General features: G+C 43.6%; 1 protein-coding gene across 3 annotated transcripts in view; it reads right to left on the reverse strand.

Moving 5' to 3' along the window:
* Window positions 1-19,177, reverse strand: part of Katnal2 (katanin catalytic subunit A1 like 2) — a 69,041-nt gene that overhangs the window by 38,763 nt on the left and 11,101 nt on the right. For 2 of the 3 annotated variants that reach the window (XM_028783231.1, XM_028783232.1), the window contains exons 2-3: window positions 1,953-2,023; window positions 889-1,055 (exon numbers count right to left, since the gene is read on the reverse strand). In XM_028783231.1, the coding sequence (XP_028639064.1) occupies window positions 889-1,055; window positions 1,953-2,023 (238 nt within the window). Of the gene's footprint in view, window positions 1-888; window positions 1,056-1,952; window positions 2,024-6,077; window positions 6,317-19,177 lie in introns of those variants that run through there. The other variant, XM_028783233.1, reaches the window with a different exon arrangement.

The raw sequence follows: 19,177 nt of genomic DNA on the forward strand, positions 1-19,177 counted from the left end.
CCAACCAACCAGTCGAGTGAGCTGAGTTCTGAGTCCTTCACTGGAAGAAAGCTCAGAGTAAAGAAAAACAAAAACTAAAACTGCAGGCCTCCTCCACCTCTGGGTTTGGCCCTGGCTGGTTTTAATTGACGTTCCTCTCAGTTTCCTGGTCCCTACAAGAAATGTTAAACTCTGTGGCTTAACAAGCGCCTTGTAAACAGGACAATGATCCCCCTTGGTTTATAATTACTTCCCCTTCTTATAGACTTCTAAGTCAATGTTACTACAAAACCTAGGACCTTGGCTTTAGCTCTTCCCTCTAGCCAGCCTCCATGACTGCTGACCTACACTGGTCTCTGCATTCTATTGATCACCATCTGGATTGATGGCTTTCAAAAGCATTTCATTATCTATACATGAGCTATTAGCTTCACCAATACTCATTTCCATCTTACTTTCAAGATAGATAATAGGGCTTCCTAACAAGAAAAAGTCTTTTGTCATTTATAGTCTTCCAACAGCCCTCTCCATCACTCCAGAAGTTAGTGCTGCCTTTCTGAAGAGCACCTGCAATACAGTGGGGCTCTGCTTTCATTGCCCTAACAAATGCTCCTCAAACAAAGGCCAACAAGACAGGAGGATGCCAAACAATCCAGGCAATCACGTTTGAATGGTCAGTTCTGAGTCTGAGCTAGGCTCCAGATCCTTCTGGTCTACTCTTCCAGGCATAGAAGGGAACCATCCAACCATGAGCCTAGGAACACCTTCTGTTGGGAGAGGGATAGGCCAACTTTTCATCTTCAGACCCCCCCCCCCCACCTCCCTGACATTGGGATTACATATGTGACCACTGGAAGCACCATTCTTAACAATGGCATAAAGCATCACTTCTAGCACAAACCTATGTACCTGGGTCTGGTGCCTTCTTAACCACTTTGGGATACTTCTGGAACTTTACAAAATAATAGCTCTCATATTCCATCAAAATAGTTTCCAGGTCAACGTTGTCACAAACTTCAAAGCGCCGTAGTCCCAGCTTAGTCTCCTCCTCCAAAGCGTTAGCTGCATCCATATAGCTGGCAGGTTTACAGGAGAGAGAAGGTTAGGTCTGAGTTTAAAGAATAAAAGCAGACAGGAGCTGCCAATCCAAGGGGACTCACTACGAAGAGCAAGTCAACATTAAGCAGCATGTTATAGAGAAAACTGTGTAGGAGACTTTTCCACAGTAAGGAACATCACGTACGATTTTTTGGTTTGTTTTTGTTTGGGTTATTTAATGCTGTTGAACGAGTTGGGTCTTTTTGGTTGTTGTTGGTTTTGGTTTTGTGATTTGTTTTCAGGTTGGTTGTTTTAGAGATAAGGTTTCAATCCACAGCTCAAGCTTTCTTAGGATTTGTGAGCCTCCTGTGCCAGCCTCTGAGGCAATGAGATCATAGACAGACATGTAACTTCACCACGTGTTAAATACATCCCAACACTGTCAACCACAACACCAACACTTCCGTCTGGAAGCTACCTGCTTCTACTGACATCTGGTGATGTTTCCATTGTCCAAAACAATTTTAAAAGTGCTTAAATCAAATAAGTAAGTTAATTAAGAAATTGTCATTGGATTGCCTTTCCTTGCTTTTAGCCAAATATGGTTGTGGCTGCAGTACTGATGACATTTTTGTTGCTGTGGAGAACATCACTTATTAGCAAGGGCTCACCAGTTATAACAAATAAACTACATCAATGAGACATGTTGATAGTAAGGGACTGCACTGGAGCTCAGTTGTAGAGTGCTTGCCTGGGATCTGTCACCAGCACTGCAAATAAATAATAATAATAACGGAAATGGGTGGGGAGAAGGAGTTCACTATACTTTCTGCTCATTTGTCTGTAAACATGAAACTGCTCTAAAAGTAGAGTTTAGGCACTACTTTTGAAGGGTCAGAGAGGAGAGGCATCATCATAAACGCATGAAAACATACCCTTCTTGTGTTAAATAATGCAAAATCAAAATGAGAAGATTTTTTCTCCGTGCTTCTGTTCTCATCTCGTACTGTGAACAAAGAGGAAATTTTAGAAGGAACAACAAGATACAGAAGTGCTCTACAGCATAGCAATAAAGGCTTAGGGGAAAAGGCCATCTGTCAAAATGGAGAAGCCTGTCTTAGATGCTCGCCAGCTTCTGTGGTCTCAGAGGCTGCATAAAGTTGTTTTCTGGCATCTCTTTCTTCTTCAGTCTAGCTCCTCCTCAATAAGTGCAGGAGACACTGACTTGAATTAGGGCTGCACATGACAAGTTGAACTTACTGGCAAGCATGCTAGCCTATTAGTGCCTAAGACCAGGAAGAAATAAATATACATACATCTGCTCTTTAGACCAGGTTAAAGAGGTGGTTATAAGATAAACTTGTGGGGGCTGGAGAAATGGCTCTTCCAGAGGACCAGTGTCTGATCTCTGGCACCACCTGTATGGCAGCTCTAAACTCTAATCCCAGAAGATCCAATGCCCTCTTCTGGCCTCCAGGGATACTGCATGTACTTGGTGCACAGACACATAGGCAGGCAAGACACCCATACAAATAAAACAATAAGATACTTTTTAAAGACAGCCCCATTCACACTGCTAGGAGTCCCACAAGAACACCAAGCTGCACAACCATAACACATATGAAGAGGACCCGAGGTCTCTGACTCTTTTGCCTGCTTCTGGGCCCCCTCATCTCCTACTAGGTTGTCTCATCCGGCCTTGATATGAGGTTTATGTCTAATCTTTTTTTTTTTTTTTTTTTTTTTGGCTTGGTTTTTCAAGACAGGGTTTCTCTGTGTAGCCCTGGCTGTCCTGGAACTCACTCTGTAGACCAGGCTGGCCTCGAACTCTCGAACTCAGAAATCCACCTGCCTTTGCCTCCCAAGTGCTGGGATTAAAGGCGTGCGCCACTACCGCCCGGCTTATGTCTAATCTTATTGTAACTTGTTATGCCATGTTTGGTTGATATCCCTGGGCAGCCTGCTTTTTTCTGAAGGGAAACAGAAGGAGGAATGGATCTAGGGGGACAGGGGAGGTAGAGGAAGGAACTGGGAGGAGAGGAGGGAGGGGCCACTGCACTCAGGATGTAATCTATGAGACAAGAAAAATAAGTAATTTTTTTAAAAACTGGGATCAACAAAAAAAGAGACAATTTTTAAAAATAAAATAAACTTGTGATCTACAAATCACCAGTGACAACATATGTTCATGTGATAGCATATCATTAATTCACTCAGAGTCCAACCCAGTTCATGGATCAACTCAGTGATCAACCCAAGCCATTCAGAGGTGATCAGACACAAGTCCTCAGCCTGACCACTGAGATGGGCGGGGCCAGTACAGGGAGATTCCAGTACAATGACGTCATCCTCCAAGCTAGATGAATGTGTGCCTTTATTTGCAGTGTTAATGTGCACATTTAGTACTCTGGAATTTCAAACTCTCCAAATATCTATAGCACTTCTTCTAAATGGGAATATCTATCCTTGTCTAAAGAGGCTAAAGGTAAGAAGTTTCTGTGTGTGTGTGGGGGGGGAATGGTCTCTATATAGTCCAAATTATATCATAAAGTCTGTGTACATGGGCTGGTGCTGTAGTAAGATCCTTACTTACCATTCACAGAGCCCTGGACCCAACCCCAGCACTGCCTTAAACCTAAAACCAGCTGATATGGTACACGCCTGTAATCCCTGTAATTGAAAGATGGACACAGGAGGATCATAAGTTCAAGGTCGTCCTCAGCTACATAGGGAGTTTGAGGCCAGTCTGGGCTATAGAAAACTCTGTCTCAAAAATTAAATTTATATACAAATACTCATGACACATGTGATGGTTACAGTTTTCTAAAAACTAATGTTGTTATAAAATAAAATGTGTACATAATGAATTATTCAAAAAGTAGTACTTTTTTTCTTTCTTGAGTACACAGTGCAGGCTGGCTTCAGTCTTGCCATGGACTTGGGGATGACTTTCAACCCTGACCCTCTTGCCTCCAATCCCCCAGTGCTAGAGTTGCAGGCACGGGCCACCATGCCCATCACCCTAGTTCTTCTTTACATTACTTTCTGTTGTATTAAAACACACGTTAAGTGTCCAGGTGAGAGGCACTGGATGCACTCTCATCCTGTTACCCATCTGAATGCTTTCCTCCCACTCACTACGCACCAGCTCCTTGCTCCTTCTCCCCAGTCCCCACAGCCAGCACCTGAACTTTGCTTCTATGACCTTGCCTACCCTGGAACCCCCACGCATGGAGAATCACATGTATTTGTCCTTTTGTGTTTGATAAACTTTACTTAGTTCAAGGTCTTCACGGTTCACCCTTTGTAGCCAGTATCGCACTTTCCTTCCTTCTAAAACTGCAAACTGGAGCTTGTAAAAGTTATACTTATCAAGTTTGTGTGTGCGTGTGTGTGTGTGTGTGTGTGTGTGTGCACGTGCACATGTATGTGCATAAGAGTATGTGCTGTGGAGATCAGAGGAGTCAGTTCTCCAGTGCTTTGCCTACTGAACTGTCTCACTAGCTCCAGTTTGGAACGGTGAGCTGAGTAAACCCTTGCCTCCCCAGCTTTCTTTTGATCATGGTCTTTCACCACAGCACTAGAAACCCTGACTAAGACAGTTGCTTTCTCACTCAGCCAGTAAGAGACACTCCTCTGTGGTTTCTGTCTCAAGCTCCTGCTTTCGAGTTCCTGACATAGCTTCTCTCCATGATGGACTGTAGCTTATTAGCTGAAATAAAAACACTTTCCTCCCCAGGTTGCTTTCAGTCATGGTGTTTATCACAGCAGCAGAAACCAAACTAGAAAAGAATTGGTATCGATAGGATGTTGCCATGGTTGGCCTGACCGTGTGGCCTTTATGCTGTGCTTTGTTATGGGTGGCAATGGAGGATTTGGGACTTTAAACTGGAAAAGCCAATTACTGCTTAGGGCTTACTGGGCTGTTCCAGGAGCCTGGAAGATGAGATGAATAATAATAATATCACATGGTGTTGTTGTTATTATTATTATTATTAACAGAAAAATAAAGACAATGGAAACCTGGTTTGTGAAGTTTCAGAAGGAATCAAAGACACTATTGGGCCATTCATGTGACATATCTGAAAGTCCATAGAAGTGAAGCCTTTTGTGTTTTACTGCAGTAATGATGCTAGTCATTTGGCACTGAAGAATCAGTTGTTATTAACAAGAGGCATCACTGAGGTAAAGTATTTGGGGAAATATTTCCTCGGTATCAGTACACGGAAGCTGTGGTCTAAGTGGGTCACGGACAGCAAACAGTCCCTAAGGATCTCCTACACAGTGCTGGCTTGAAGGCACGAAGGGGTCATGGAGAGCAGCTGAAGCTTGGCACTATGTGGCAGGAGCCCTGAAGAAAAGCCCAGAGAGGCCATGGATGAAGGTGAAGCCTCAGCTGCAATGGACCCCAGGACACTGGCAATGTCAAAAGCCTGAGGCACCTGCCAGGACAGCAGCAGTGCAGAGTGAGGCTGCACGAAGCCTGCGGACAAGCTGTGCGTGCTGCAGAGAGCAAGGCTGGAGAAGTGGGGTACCCGGGCTTTTGGAATCCCAAAGATCAGGAGTAAATTCCAGATGTAGAATTCTGAACTTTTTATACTATTTATACTATTGGCTTTGTGGTTTGCTTTGATCTGATTGTAACTATGGCCTGGTTCTTCCCTCTTGAAATAAAAACATGTATTCTTTGTTTTGTTTTCTAGGCCCATGCAGCTGAGAGACATTGGACTTTTAAAGCACTTGAATTTTTAGACTGTAAAACTTTTAAGGTTACATTTATATTTTATTTTATGGTATTAACAAGAGATTTGGGGAACAAGAAAAAAAGTTATGGTTTAGTAGTGATATGTTTTGTCCACCAGGTTGTCAAGGGATAGATTGCCTCATATTTCTTATTGTCAACTTGATCCAATCAAGAGTCATGATAGAAGAGGAAGAAGTCTCAATAGAGAAATTGCCAAGATCAGATCAGCTGTGGCCATGACTGTGAGGAATTGTCTTGAGTGTTAATTGGTGTGGGAGGGCACAGCGTGTGGAGCATATGGTGGGTGGTGCCCCACCTGGGTTGGTGGTCCTGGGTTGTATAAGAAAGCAGGCTCAAAGTGAGGCAGAGGAGCAAGCCAGCCGGCAGCCCCTCCAGGCTCTCTGCTTCAGTTCCTATTAGGATTCTGGCCCCAACTTCCCTCCGTGATGGACTGTGACCTGGAAACGTAAGCCAAATGATTTCTTTCCTCCCCAGGTTGTTTTTAGGGTCAGAACAGAACAGTCAAGATCTTTGGGACATCACCAAAAGATAAAATCTACAAATTATGAGCATGAAAGATGGACAACTTCATGTCAAAGGCATAGAAAATATTTTCAATAAAGCTGTAGCAGAAGATTTCCAAATCCTGGGAAAGGCCCCCCTAATACAAGAGGCATGTATAGAACACTAACTAGATGGGACCTGAAAAGAAACTCCCCATGTCATTCTATAGTTAAAACTCTAAATATACAGAACAGAAAGTATACTGCAGCATGCAAGAGAGAAACATGCAGTTGTATATAGAGGCAGGCCTATGAGAATAATGGCAGATTTCACAACAGAAACTTTAAAAGCTGGTAGGATGAGGAATGATAAATTTCAAATTCTGAAAGCCAGAGTACTACTTACTATACCCAGCTGTCATAACTGATGGAGGAACTGAAACTGTCCATGATAAAGGCAAACAAAAGGAATTGATGACTACTAAGCCAACTCCACAGCCAATACTAGAAGGAATTCTTCAGGCTGAAGAGAAGTATAAATATGTTTATTATGTTCATCAGTGCTCTATAGAAGAGCAGAAAGGAGATTGGACTTTACAGTATGTCTGAATCATAACTGTCAAGCTATTTCCAAATCTGTGGAGAATCTTGAAACATTGAACCTCCAACCTTGGAAAACACTTGATCAAGATGGACAAGAAGGTGAAAACTCTACCTAAAACAACAACAAGAAACCCTAACTCTTGAGAGGAAGGGAACTCCAGATCCTATGCTAATCTGAATTCTGTTTAGTTTCTCAGAAAGCCTGGCACAATGGCACATGCCTACAATCCCAGGGGGCAGAAGCAGGAGGATGCCAAGATAAAGGCCACCCATTGCTTCACAGTAAGATCCTGTCTCAAAAGAAGAAACAAGGGAATAGCCTATCAGAAAGACATGTGCAATTTTCATTGCATTCCTGGTAGCCATTCCAACTCCATCAAAAATATTTTCCTTTTGTTTGTTTCTCACTTACTAACCTCACAGTTCCACAGTCCTGTCCTCTGTGGCAGAGGTAAAGATTACAGAATACCCTTTAGTTTGGTTGAGTAAAATTCTATTTGAGATTGGGGACAATTAAAAAATGGCTTCCAAAGGTATAGCTCAATGGTAAAATACAAGAGGCCTTAGTTGATTCTCCAATTCCAGGAGGAGGGGGTGGAGCTTCTGTGCTACCTGTACTGTGGAGCAGCTTATAGCTGGAGTCACTGGCTTTAAAATAAAGTAACTTTTACTTTTTTTTTTTTTTTTTGGTTTTTCGAGACAGGGTTTCCCTGTATAGCCCTGGCTATCCTGGAACTCACTCTGTAGACCAGGCTGGCCTCGAACTCAGAAATCCACCTGCCTCTGCCTCCCAAGTGCTGGGATTAAAGGCGTGCGCCACCACCGCCCGGCGTAACTTTTACTTTAAGACAAGATAGATACAATGTCACCATTTAGTTCAGTGGAGATACAGAAAAAGCTAATGGGAAATATTTAAGATAAGCTTCTGCCCAACACAGAATATGACTGTTCTGGTTTATATCTGTTGCTGTTATAGATACCCTGTCAAAAGCAACTTAGAAAAGAATGTATTTGGCTTCCAATTCCATGTTAAAGTTCATCCCAGCAGAGAAGTCACAGATGTAGGAGCTTGCAGCAGCTGGTCACCATCTATAATCAAGGGTGGAGAGAAAAAGGATGTTAAGTGTGCTGCTTGCTTGCCTGCCCAGCTAGTTTTCTTCCTTCTTATAAAGTTCAGGGCCTCTGCCTAGGGGATAGTGCCACCCACAGTGGCTGGGTCCTCACACACCAACTAAGGCAATCAAGACATTCTCTAAGAGATAAGTCCACATGTCAATCTGATGAAATTATTCCTCAATTGAGGTGCTTCCCAGGTGACTCCAGGGTGTGCCAGACTAACCAGCACATTGGTCTTACAGAATTGTTTGTGGAGTTTTTTATTTTTTTTTAAAGATTTATTTATTTCATTTATATGAGTACACTGTAGCTATCTTCAGACACACCAGAAGAGGGCACTGGATCCCATTACAGATGGTTGTGAACCACCATGTGGTTGCTAGGAATTGAACTCAGGACCTCTGGAAGAGCAAACAGCCAGTGCTCTTAACCGCTGAGCCATCTCTCCAGCCCTGTTTGTGGGGTTTTAATAGAATAACTTTAATTCTTTGGTAGTTTTATACATGCCAACAATTCATCTTGATCATGTTATCCCCATTTGTTTTCTTTTATTGCTGGAAACAAGCTCTCACTCTGTAGCCCAGTCTAGCCTGGAACTTGTTCTATATCTCAGGCTGGTTTTGAACTGCCAATCTTCCTGCCTATGAGCCTGAGCCACCATGCCTGACTCACAAAATTTTAAATTAGTGGCGTAAATTCTGCCAGACCTACAATATCTTTCTGTTCATGCCCTTCAAATTAGCATAGAAAATCATCTTCTGAATTAAAAACTAAGAATGAGCCTCTGACAAATGGTCAATAGAAAGTCTAAGTGAGGGTGTGCCCCAGAAATGGACACAATTAGATGCTCAATTAATTTCTGTCTACCAATGAAAAGAAGCCCAGGAGTGAACATCTAATCTAGGGGTCTTGTTTGTCTATTTCAATGATCTGGCTGTTTATTTCTTCCTTCATTTCCTTTGTGGGCTATTGTGCCATGAAAATGCTTCCATTATCAGATTCAAAATTGAATCCTATGCTACTGTAGCCTGAGGAAAAGGAAGCATTGCGTGTCATTCCCAGTTTTAGACCCCACAGATATTTAGGAAATGGTACTGTATGTACACCACAGGCAACATTACTGCTTTCAATCTCCTTTTACGGGTGCAGTGGAGATTAATTTGCATGAGCTCGTTTCAATTTCTGTAATAAGATCTAAATTTTGTACTGAGCTTTCCATCTCAAAAACAAAGTTAGGAAGGAGACGCCTCTTGTTTTGAATGCTGTTTATTATAGTTCTAGTCTACAGTCCTCAAATCTAATATTCACCTAAAGGCTTCGGTAGAGACATCCATAGGTTCTAATCAGTTTTTGTTTGTTTTCTGGTTACCCCTGATTCTACCAAAAAAAGGTCCTATATTTCAAAGGCTGCATAACCCAAAGAACACTAGAACTATATGTTCTAAAACTAGAAATAGAAAGTTCCAGAATCCAGGAAAGAGACTAGTGTATTTAATACAGAGCCAGAATTGATTGACTGTGTTCCTGAATATAAAAACAAGTTTTGAGGTAGACTTGGTAGTGGGAAGGTCTGTAACTTCAGCTTCTGGGGAGGCTGAAGCAGCAGGCTGGAAGTAAAGACCTGCCTTGACTACAGCCTGGGCAACTTAGCTTATGTCTAAATAAAAACCAAAACAGCTAAGATGGAGCTCGGTGGTAGAACGCTTGCCTCGTATGCCTAAGGTCCTAAGTTAAGCAAGGGGGAAACTCATTTATAGTCATGAGTGTTAAACAGCCTGCCTGAGAAACTCCCTCTGTAGTCTCATGTGCTTGAACATTGTTCCCAGACAGTGGTGCTGTCTGAGGAGGGTTAGGTGGTATAGCTTTGTTGGAGGAAGTACATTGCTACAGGAAGGCTGTGAGAAAAAAAGGCTTTGTGTCATTTGTAGGTCGCTCTCTCTGCTTCATGCTTGTGGTTCAAGATTTGAGCTCTCAGCTTTTTGCTCTGACTGCCATGCCTGCAGTCTGCTGACATGCTGTCCCTGCCACTACAGACTCTAACTTTCTCTTTTATAACTTTTATAAGTTGCCCTGGTCCTGCAGTTCTGTCACAGTGACAAAAAGAAACCAATACAAATACCAATTGGTTAGTGGATTGGTGAGCCCAGGGAAGTGACAGAGAGTCTTTGGAAGCCAGAGAGATTTCTATACCATGCTACTGTTAAACATTGAACAAGATTTAGAATAAAAGTGCATGGTTTTCAAAAGCCCAACAGAAATGTACACTGGATGCAGGTGTGGTATACACTTGTAATCCCACTGGGAGGTGAAGCCAGGAAAGTCAAAGTTCAAGGCCAGCCTGGGTTACGTGAGACCCTATCTCAAAAAGGGGAGAGAGGCAGTGAGATGACTTGGTGATGAAAGACATCTGCCACCAAACCAACTGAGCTTGATCCCTTAGGTATACATGGTACAGAATAGGCTGGTTTCCTTTTGTCTGTCAGCATGTCTGCACGGTCTGCCCCTCTGGCTTAGTTTTATTTTGTGAAGCAGAAACTAACTAGATAACTAAGGCTGCCTAGAACACCATGTACTACAGCCTGGTCTGAAGTTACTACCATCCTGGCTCCACATCTCAAGGGCTAGAATTACATACGGTAAGCCACATACTTTATATGCCCAGCTGTCAGCTTGTAAAACTGAAAACTTAATTATTTGAATTGTAAATTCGAATACTGAGGACATTGAAAGCATCGGTGGTAGTCAAGACCTTTAAATCTAATAAATTCTAATAATTCTAAACCTTTTGAGACGGTGTCTCACTATGAGGCTCTAGCTGGAACTTTGCTACATAGACTCACAGAGATCTACCTGCCTCTGCCTCCCAAGCACTGGAATTAAAGGCCTGTAACACTAGGATTTGATTGATTTGGGGTCGGAGGGTCTCACTGTAACCCAGGGTGGCCTAGAACTCACTATAGAGTTCAGGCTGCTCCTGAATTTGAAGCAATAGTCCTGTCTCAGCCTTCCAAGTACTACGATTACAGATATAAGCTACATTAGTGGGTTTAACATTTTAAACTTCATGTATGTATATGTGCATCGTGAGTGCAGGTATCTTAGGAGGCCATGAGTGTTGGATTCCTCTGGATCTGGAGTTACAGAGCTGCTTGATGTGAATGTTTGCAATCAAACTCCTCCTCTGTGAGTGTGAGTGGTAACTGCTGGGCTAGCTCCTTGACCTCCAGTTCTACATTTTAATAGTAAATAAAATGTAGGCCCTTCAGGTTTAAGGGTAGGTACTCTCCTGACACTGGGTGTGTCGTGGGAATCCTCTGATACAGTCTGCTGGTGGTACTGAGTGACTGCAACACATAACCATCTGGTCCATTCAGGAAAGTTTTAATTTACTTTTTAAATTATTACCACTATGCAGACCAGACTGGCTTAGAAGTCACAGAGCCCCACCTGCCTCTACCTCCCCAAAGTGCAGAGATTACAGGCAGACCCCACTATGCCTGGCTAGGAAGAGTGTCTTTGATGTGTATCTTCAACATCTTCAGAGCACCCATACCTGGGAAGGCAACCAGACACAGGGCTTTTTGTCTGGAGACACACCCCTCTTCCTCTCTAGTTTTATACTTCTGTGCTCACATTGGACTTAGACTATTAGTGTTAGCAATCTGTTAAACTCCACCTCCACAGTCACCTGGCAATGGCCAGGTATGCTCCTCCCCACAGTTACCTGGCAACAGCCAGGTAGGCCTGCCCACTATAAAAGGGGCTGCTTGCCCCTCCTCTCTCTCTTGGTCCCCCAACCCCGCGCCTGCAGGTTGCCATCTCCCTTCCCCCTTTCCCTTCCCCCTCTTTCCACGTGGTCATGGCCGGCCTCTCCTCTTCTATTCCTCTCTCTCTCTCCTCTCGCTCTCCCACTCTCTTAATAAACCTCCCCTCGTGGAACTGTCTAGTCTGCTGTGATCTGTCCAAGCTGCACACTGTAAAATCCTTTTAATTAGGATTCCATTTCTTCTCTTCTTCCTGGTCTATGGGTATATGCAAATTCACTGGAATTTTCTGACCTGGGGTTTTTGGGATTTGGGTTGTTTTTTTATTTTTCTAATATGAGGATTTAGAACTCTCTAAAGTTGTTTGATAAGAGTGGTCATCGATCCCTGATGACATTCTGATGATTTGACCAATCAGTAGTGGATGGGAAACAAAGTCTCGACAGGATAGCCCACCAACAGATAGCAGACAGCAGTTAAGGCATGGCTCACAGCCCAGCAGAGTAGATACATGATGTCAGGGTCAGCGTCTCCTGCTGGAGCTTCAACCAGCCTTGGACATCAGTATGCAGCAAAGTCACTGCTATAGGGCCAGAAGCCGACCTGCCCAGTGTTGAGGACAGCCTGTACCACCTTGCTGCTGGGAAGAGGTTTCACCAGGGACAGTGATGGTAGCCCAGTGGGTGCTTGGCATAGTGCTGAAGCTGTAGCCCTCTTGGCTTTCAGCACTGATCCTGAGAAGCAGAAGTAATACTTGAAGAAACTTGTCCATCACCATGGGTATTCTTGTGCAGACCTGTATCAGAAAGATGGAACACAGCTTGCTTCTCTCCTTTGCCAAAGACTTGAAGAAGCTGGCTCTGCTGGGACCCATCCCTGAGCCTGGCCCATACCACAGGAAGAGAGCCAAGGTAGAAAGCACCCTGGGGACACTCTTCAGGGGAACCATAATTTCAGTGCCATCCTGTAAACATGACAGCACCCAGAACCACCTCCATAGCGGAGAGCATCCACACATAGAGGACAGAAAAGCCAGAGCACCAGGGACCTTATACTGGAGGGTTCATCTCTGGGAGAGGAGACACCAGCTTCTCTCCATCAGGGATCTTCTCACAACCACCATGTGCCAGGCCTCCTCGTGCTCACCTGTCCTGTCCCTACCCCACAGCAGTGAACCACAATCTATCCCCCAAAGAATCCCAGCCAATACCTGGAAAAGGCCATACCCATGCCTTCTGACACAGCTGGGCTCTAGAAGGTCCCCAGGGGAGAGAGCCCTCCTTGCAGTGAAATCTAGAAAACTATAATCTTTCTCATGATCCCAACCAGGGCTCGGAGCTCTGTAGTTCTCCAGAGCTGACTGTCATCCCACATTGCATAGATGCTCATTGTCTTTTGTTTTTTGGAGTTTTTTTTTGTTTGGTTTTGTTTTTGTTTGTTTGTTTGTTTGTTTGAGACAGGGTTGAGATCTATCTACCAGCCTCTGCCTCCTGGGTGCTATGACCAAAGGCATGAGCCTCTACACCTGGTCTTATCTTATTTTTTAAATCTACATAAACTGTATTTGTATTCATTTTTCTTTTTTCTTTTCTTTTCTTTCTTTTTTTTTTTTGGTTTTTTTTTTTTCTAGACAGGGTTTCTCTGTGTAGTCCTGGTTGTCCTGGAACTCACTCTGTAGACCAGGCTAGCCTCGAACTCAGAAATCCGCCTGCCTCTGCCTCCCAAGTGCTGGAATTCAAGGCGTGTGCCACCACTTTTTCTAAAATTCAGTTTTAATTAACATCAATTAGTTGTACGAAATAATGGATTTTATGACCTTATACTCGTGTATCATGTGCTTTGAGGACATTCACTCTATCACTGTCACTTGTCCCCCTCTATCCCTCTCACCTGTCCCCTTCCTATTCCCTTCTAACCTTACTTCTGTCTTAGTTAAGGTTTTTATTGCTGTGATGAAACACCATGACCAAAGAAACCTGGGGAGGAGAGGGTTTATTTAGCTTTCAGTTCCACATCACTGTTCATCATCAAATGAAGTCAGGACAGGAACCTGAATGCAGGAGCTGATGCAGAGGCCATGGAGGGTGCTGCTTACTAGCTTGCTCAGCCTGCTTTCTTGTTGGACGCAGGACCTCCCAGGGATGGCACCACCCACAATAAGCTGGGCCCCTATCAGACACTAATTAAGAAAATGCCTTACAGCAGGATCTTATGAAGGCATTTTCTCAGTTGAGGCTCCTTCCTTTCAGATGGCTCTAGCTTGTATCCAGTTGGCATAAACACTATCTTTTTTTAAAGTGGCCAAGACACTATCTTCTTTTAAAGAAAAAAGAATCTGGATTCTCCTACGAGAAGCATGTGTTGTTCTGGCTTCTGTCAAGCACTGTGATGGTTTCACTCATTTCCCTGCATCGTTTGTTCCCTTGTGTATTTATACCACATTTCTTGATGAATGTCAGTACATAAAGACAATAATAAACAGGAAATGCATAGAAAGCACTGTAAAGAAAACAAGCCTAAGCCAGTCCCAGTCTCTTTGGGATAAAGATGTTAAACTCGTAGCTATTGTTCCAGTGTGCCAACCTGTCTACTGCCATACTACCAGGCATACCAGGCATAGGATTACCCTCTGTGGGTATGTGAATAGGAATGGCTCCCATAGGCTCATAGATTTGAATGCTTGGTCATTACTGAGTGGTACTACTTGACAGGGAATAGAAGGTGTGGCCTTGTTGGACGAAGTTTGTCACTGTGGGTGTGTCTGGGGTTTTAAACGCTCAAGCCAGGCCCAGTGTCACTGCCTGCTGCCTATAGAACCAGATGCAGAACTCTCAGATACTATCCAGTACCACAATCTACCTGAATGTCACCATGCTAAATGGACTAAACTTCTGAACTATAAGCGAGCCCCAATTAAATGTTTTCTTTTATAAAAGTTGCCATGGTCATGGTGTCTCTCCACAGCAATAGGACACTAAGACATCCTCTCAAACTATAAGCAAATCCCCAATTAAATATTTTCTTTTATAAATTGCCTTGGTCGCCAGGCAGTGGTGGTTCATGTCTTTACTCCTAGCACCAGGAGACAAAGGCAGTTTGTGAGTTTGGGGCCAGCTTGGTCTACAAAGTGAGTTCCAGGACAGCTGACGTTACATAGAAAAACCCTATCTAAAAACAAAACAAAACAAAACACACAAAAAAGAAAAGAAAAAACAAGTTGCCTTGGTCATAATGTCTCTCCACAGCTGTTAGTAGTTAGAGTTCTCTAGAGAAACAGAACGTATAGAATGAATCTCTATACAGAGAGAAAGGGGATTTATTAGAGTGGTTTACAGGCTGTGGTCCAACAATGGTTGTCTACCAACAAAAGGTCCAAGAATTCAGTAGTTGTTCAGTCCATGAGGGTAGATATCTCATCTGGTCTTCAGTATGGCCAGAACCTTGAAGAAGCAAGCTGTAATGCCAGTGAAGAAATAGACTTGCTAGAGAAATCAGGAGCAAGCAAGCAAAGAGAAAGATAGCTTCCTTCTTCCATGTCCCTTATCTAGGCTGCCAATGAAAGATGTAGTTCAGATTAATGGTGGATCTTGCCACCTCAGAGATCCAGATTAGAAGTGGGTCTTCCCACTTCAAAAGATTTAATTCAGAAAAAAAGAATCCCTGACAGGTATGCTCAGCCATTTGGTTTTAGTTATTCCAGATGTAATCAAGTTGACAACCAAGAATAGCCACCACAACAGCAATAGAAAGGCAACCAAAGCAGAAGAGCATGCCTATTGTTCCAACACTATGAACTGGAGTTCAATCAAGGTCATTTTCAGCAACAGTTGAGCTTGAAGTCAACCTGGACTACAGTGACATTGTCTCATAACAAGGACAAACAAAACCAAGAACACTTTCCCCAAGTATTTAGGGGCAACATTAAGGAGGGTATAGGACAAATGTGATAAGAACACTCTGTCTCAGAAACAAACAAATCCAATTAAACAGTCAATTGTAATATGATCCTGCTACACCAGTCCTAGGTGCTGACTTGAGAGAATCCAAGTCAGCACTCAAGAAGATGCATTCATGCTCATGTTTACTGAGACATAATTCACCACACACAAGTCATGGAATTAGTCCAGGTGCCCACAGTGGGGGAATGGACAAAGTGGATAACAATGTATTGTCGCTAAGGCGGAAATGAAGACCTGAGGTACTCTTTTGTGATAACAGATCCATTTTACATCCGTCTGTTTGGGGTTGTTGTATGCATTTGTCAGAACTCACAGAGCTACCTATCAAGGGTTGGTACCAGGCCTGAACTCAGTGATGTAACATCTAGGCGACTGAGGTGACCTAGATGACCCTACATCGTTGCCAAGGCAACCGCTATACACTCCCAGAATCCACCTGGCTACCTCACTTTTACCTGGGAAAAGAGCTACGTCACCATCCATATAAATAGGTAGAACCCCCTGACCTTGCTCTCTCTTCTCCCTGCCATCTTCTTCCGTCTCTCTCCCTACCTTTGCCCTCCGTCCTAATAAACCCTCCCCTCGTGGAACCGTTTGGTCTGGTGTGATCTGTTCAAGCTATGCGCCAAAATCTTACACCAAGGAGAACAAATTTTACTGTGTGCTAATTTTTTATGACTAAAGATTAAGAACAAAATTATATTGTTTGCAGAAAAATGGATAAAACTGGGGATTACCATGCTAAACAAACTATGTCAGTATCAGAAAGACAATACCATATGTCTTTTCCAATGTGCAGAACTTAGGTTGGTTTGGTATTTTTTGATTTTTGTTTTGTTTTGTTTTAAAGCACAGTAAGGTAGTGCACGCCTGTAGCCCAACACTTGGAGTGCTGAAGCGGTAAGACTGTGGAATGGCCAAGTACAGCCTGAGCTACATAGCTAGTGCCAGGCTAGTGAGGACTATACAGCAAGACCCTGACTCGATAAATAAATAAGAGACAATTCAGGGAGAGCACAGAACCTAGCAGGAAGGAGACAAGGGATAAGATAGAGGGTTACAGGGTGGGAATATACTTAAAAGTACATTCGGCTCACGGATGGAAATGCCATACTGAGGCCCACTATCTTGTAACATTAATATATAAAAAAGAAAAAGACTTGCAATGTAGTAATAAAATAAGGGGACACAGGATGAAGGAATTATTCTCTTCTGTATAAAGCAATATAAAAGTCATATGCGATTAGACATGTAAAGGACTAGGGCATTACTGATGGTTCTTTCCTCCTCATTGTAACATTCTCTCCAGGACAGGGTTGGGGCTCGAGAGACTCAGGAGGTCACCAAACTTCACAAGTCTGGGAAAAGCTAAAACTTGCAAGATTCACTGGAGTGGGGAGGGGACCCTTTCCACAGCGACAGCTGTGGGCAGGAGGCTGAGCAGCTCCTGGGAGAGGAGTCTCAGCTCTGACCTGTCATTTGCAGGGAAACGAGTGGAGCTGGAGATCACCATGTTAAACAAAGTAAGCCAGAACCATAAAAACAGTATTGCGTATTCCCTGAAACATGCAGGGAACTGCCTGCAAGCTGTGCAGAGTGCTCCAGATGTGAGCAGAGAGCTCCAGATGTGCCGCTTTCAGGAGTCCTGTTGGGATGGGCTTTGCAGCTGCTTTTGGCTCATCCCTGTCCCAGTAAATAGTTCCTTACCCATATTTCTCTAGTAACCCCAATAAGAACTTGGTTCACCAAATTGGATTTTGACATCCTCGTTACTTTGGTCTGCCATGGGCTTCCTTTCTGGGGCAAGTGTGTGTATGTATGTGCGTTGCACTGTATCTCCCTATGAAAAGTGTCACATAACAAAGGGTAAGAAATAAACTGGGCAGGAGTCAGTTGTAGGAAAAGTGGCATTGACTTTTTATTGTACACTTTTGTTTGTTTTGGAGACAAGGTCTCTTACTATTTAACCCTAGCTTGGAACTTGTGACGTAGACCAGGCTGCCCTCAAACTTGCAACATTTCCCATGTTTCTGTCCTGAGTGACTTGTGACAGACATGTGGATATGTGCCGACATGTTCTATAAACAATCTATTGTTTGGCCCTGCTAGCTTTGAACTCTCAGTGATTGTTCTACCTAAACCTAACGAGCCCCAGGATTTAAAAAGTGGTTACTGCACCAAACCTGTTTTCACTTTGATGTCTTTATAAAAATCAAACTGTATTGAGGCTGCAGAGATGGCTAATGATTAAAAATACTTGCTGCTCTTCCAGAGGACCACAACTGCCTGGTGTATGCACACAGTATTCTCTCTCTGTCTCTGTCTCTCTCTCTCTCTCATGCACGCACACACGCGCACACACACACACACACATTTTTTAAATGTACTATATTAAGTCTAACATTTATACACAGCAAAATGTATCCAACTGAAGAGCACAGAGAGGGCTGGAGAGACAGCTAGGAGGTGAGAGCACTTGCTGTTCTTGCAGAGAACCTGGTTTCAGTTCCCAAGACCCATGTCTGGCTGCTCACAATGGCCTGCATCTCCAACTCCAGTCTTAGAGTTTCTAATTGCTGTGAAGAGACACCATGACCCCAGAAACCCTTATAAGTGGGGCTGGCTTAAGGTTCAGAGAGCTAGTCTATTGTCATCAGGGTGGAAAGCATGGCAACATACAGGTAGACACAGTGCTGAAGAGGTAGCTGAGGGTTCTACATCTGGATCTGCAGGCTGCAGGAACTGAGAGCGCACCATAGGGCCTGGCTTGAGTATTTGAAACCTTAAAGCCCACCCCCAGTGACATACTTCCTCCAACAAGGCCGCACCCATAACGTCACTCCCTAAGGGTTCAAATCTATGAGTCTATAGGGCTATCCTTATTCAAACTAGCACAGTATCTGCCTCAATCTTCTGGCCTCCGGGAGCACCTGCTCCCACTCAGGTAAACACACATAAAATGGGGACGGGACCAGATCAATGAGTTTAAGAACACGCACAGGTAATCAATACTCTCCTGAAATTTAGAACCTTCCTATCATCATAAGATATCCCCTCTGGGCTGAGCGGTGGTGGTGCACACCTTTAATCCCAGCACTTGGGAGGCAGAGACAGGCGGATTTCTGAGTTCGAGGCCAGCCTGGTCTACAGAGTGAGTTCCAGGACAGCCAGGGCTACACAGAGAAACCCTGTCTCGAAAAACCAAACCAAACCAAACCAAACCAAGCCAAACAACCAAACCAAACCAAACCAAAAACCAAACCAAAAACCAAACCAAACCAAACCAAACCAAACCAACCAAACAACCAAACAAAATGATATCCCCTCTGCCTGGATGGTTATTAACAGAATCCAGTTCCTTATCAGTTAGGCTCAGGGTCTGTTTCTGGTTGCCTGTTGGCTGGAAGCTGCCTCCATTTCCTTTCTACACTGGCTTCTAAGCAGCAGCTCACAATATAGCAGCTTGCTTTG

The sequence above is a fragment of the Grammomys surdaster genome, unplaced genomic scaffold (genome assembly GCF_004785775.1).
Source record: "Grammomys surdaster isolate TR1022 unplaced genomic scaffold, NIH_TR_1.0 1036, whole genome shotgun sequence".
NCBI classification, from domain to species: Eukaryota; Metazoa; Chordata; class Mammalia; order Rodentia; family Muridae; genus Grammomys; species Grammomys surdaster.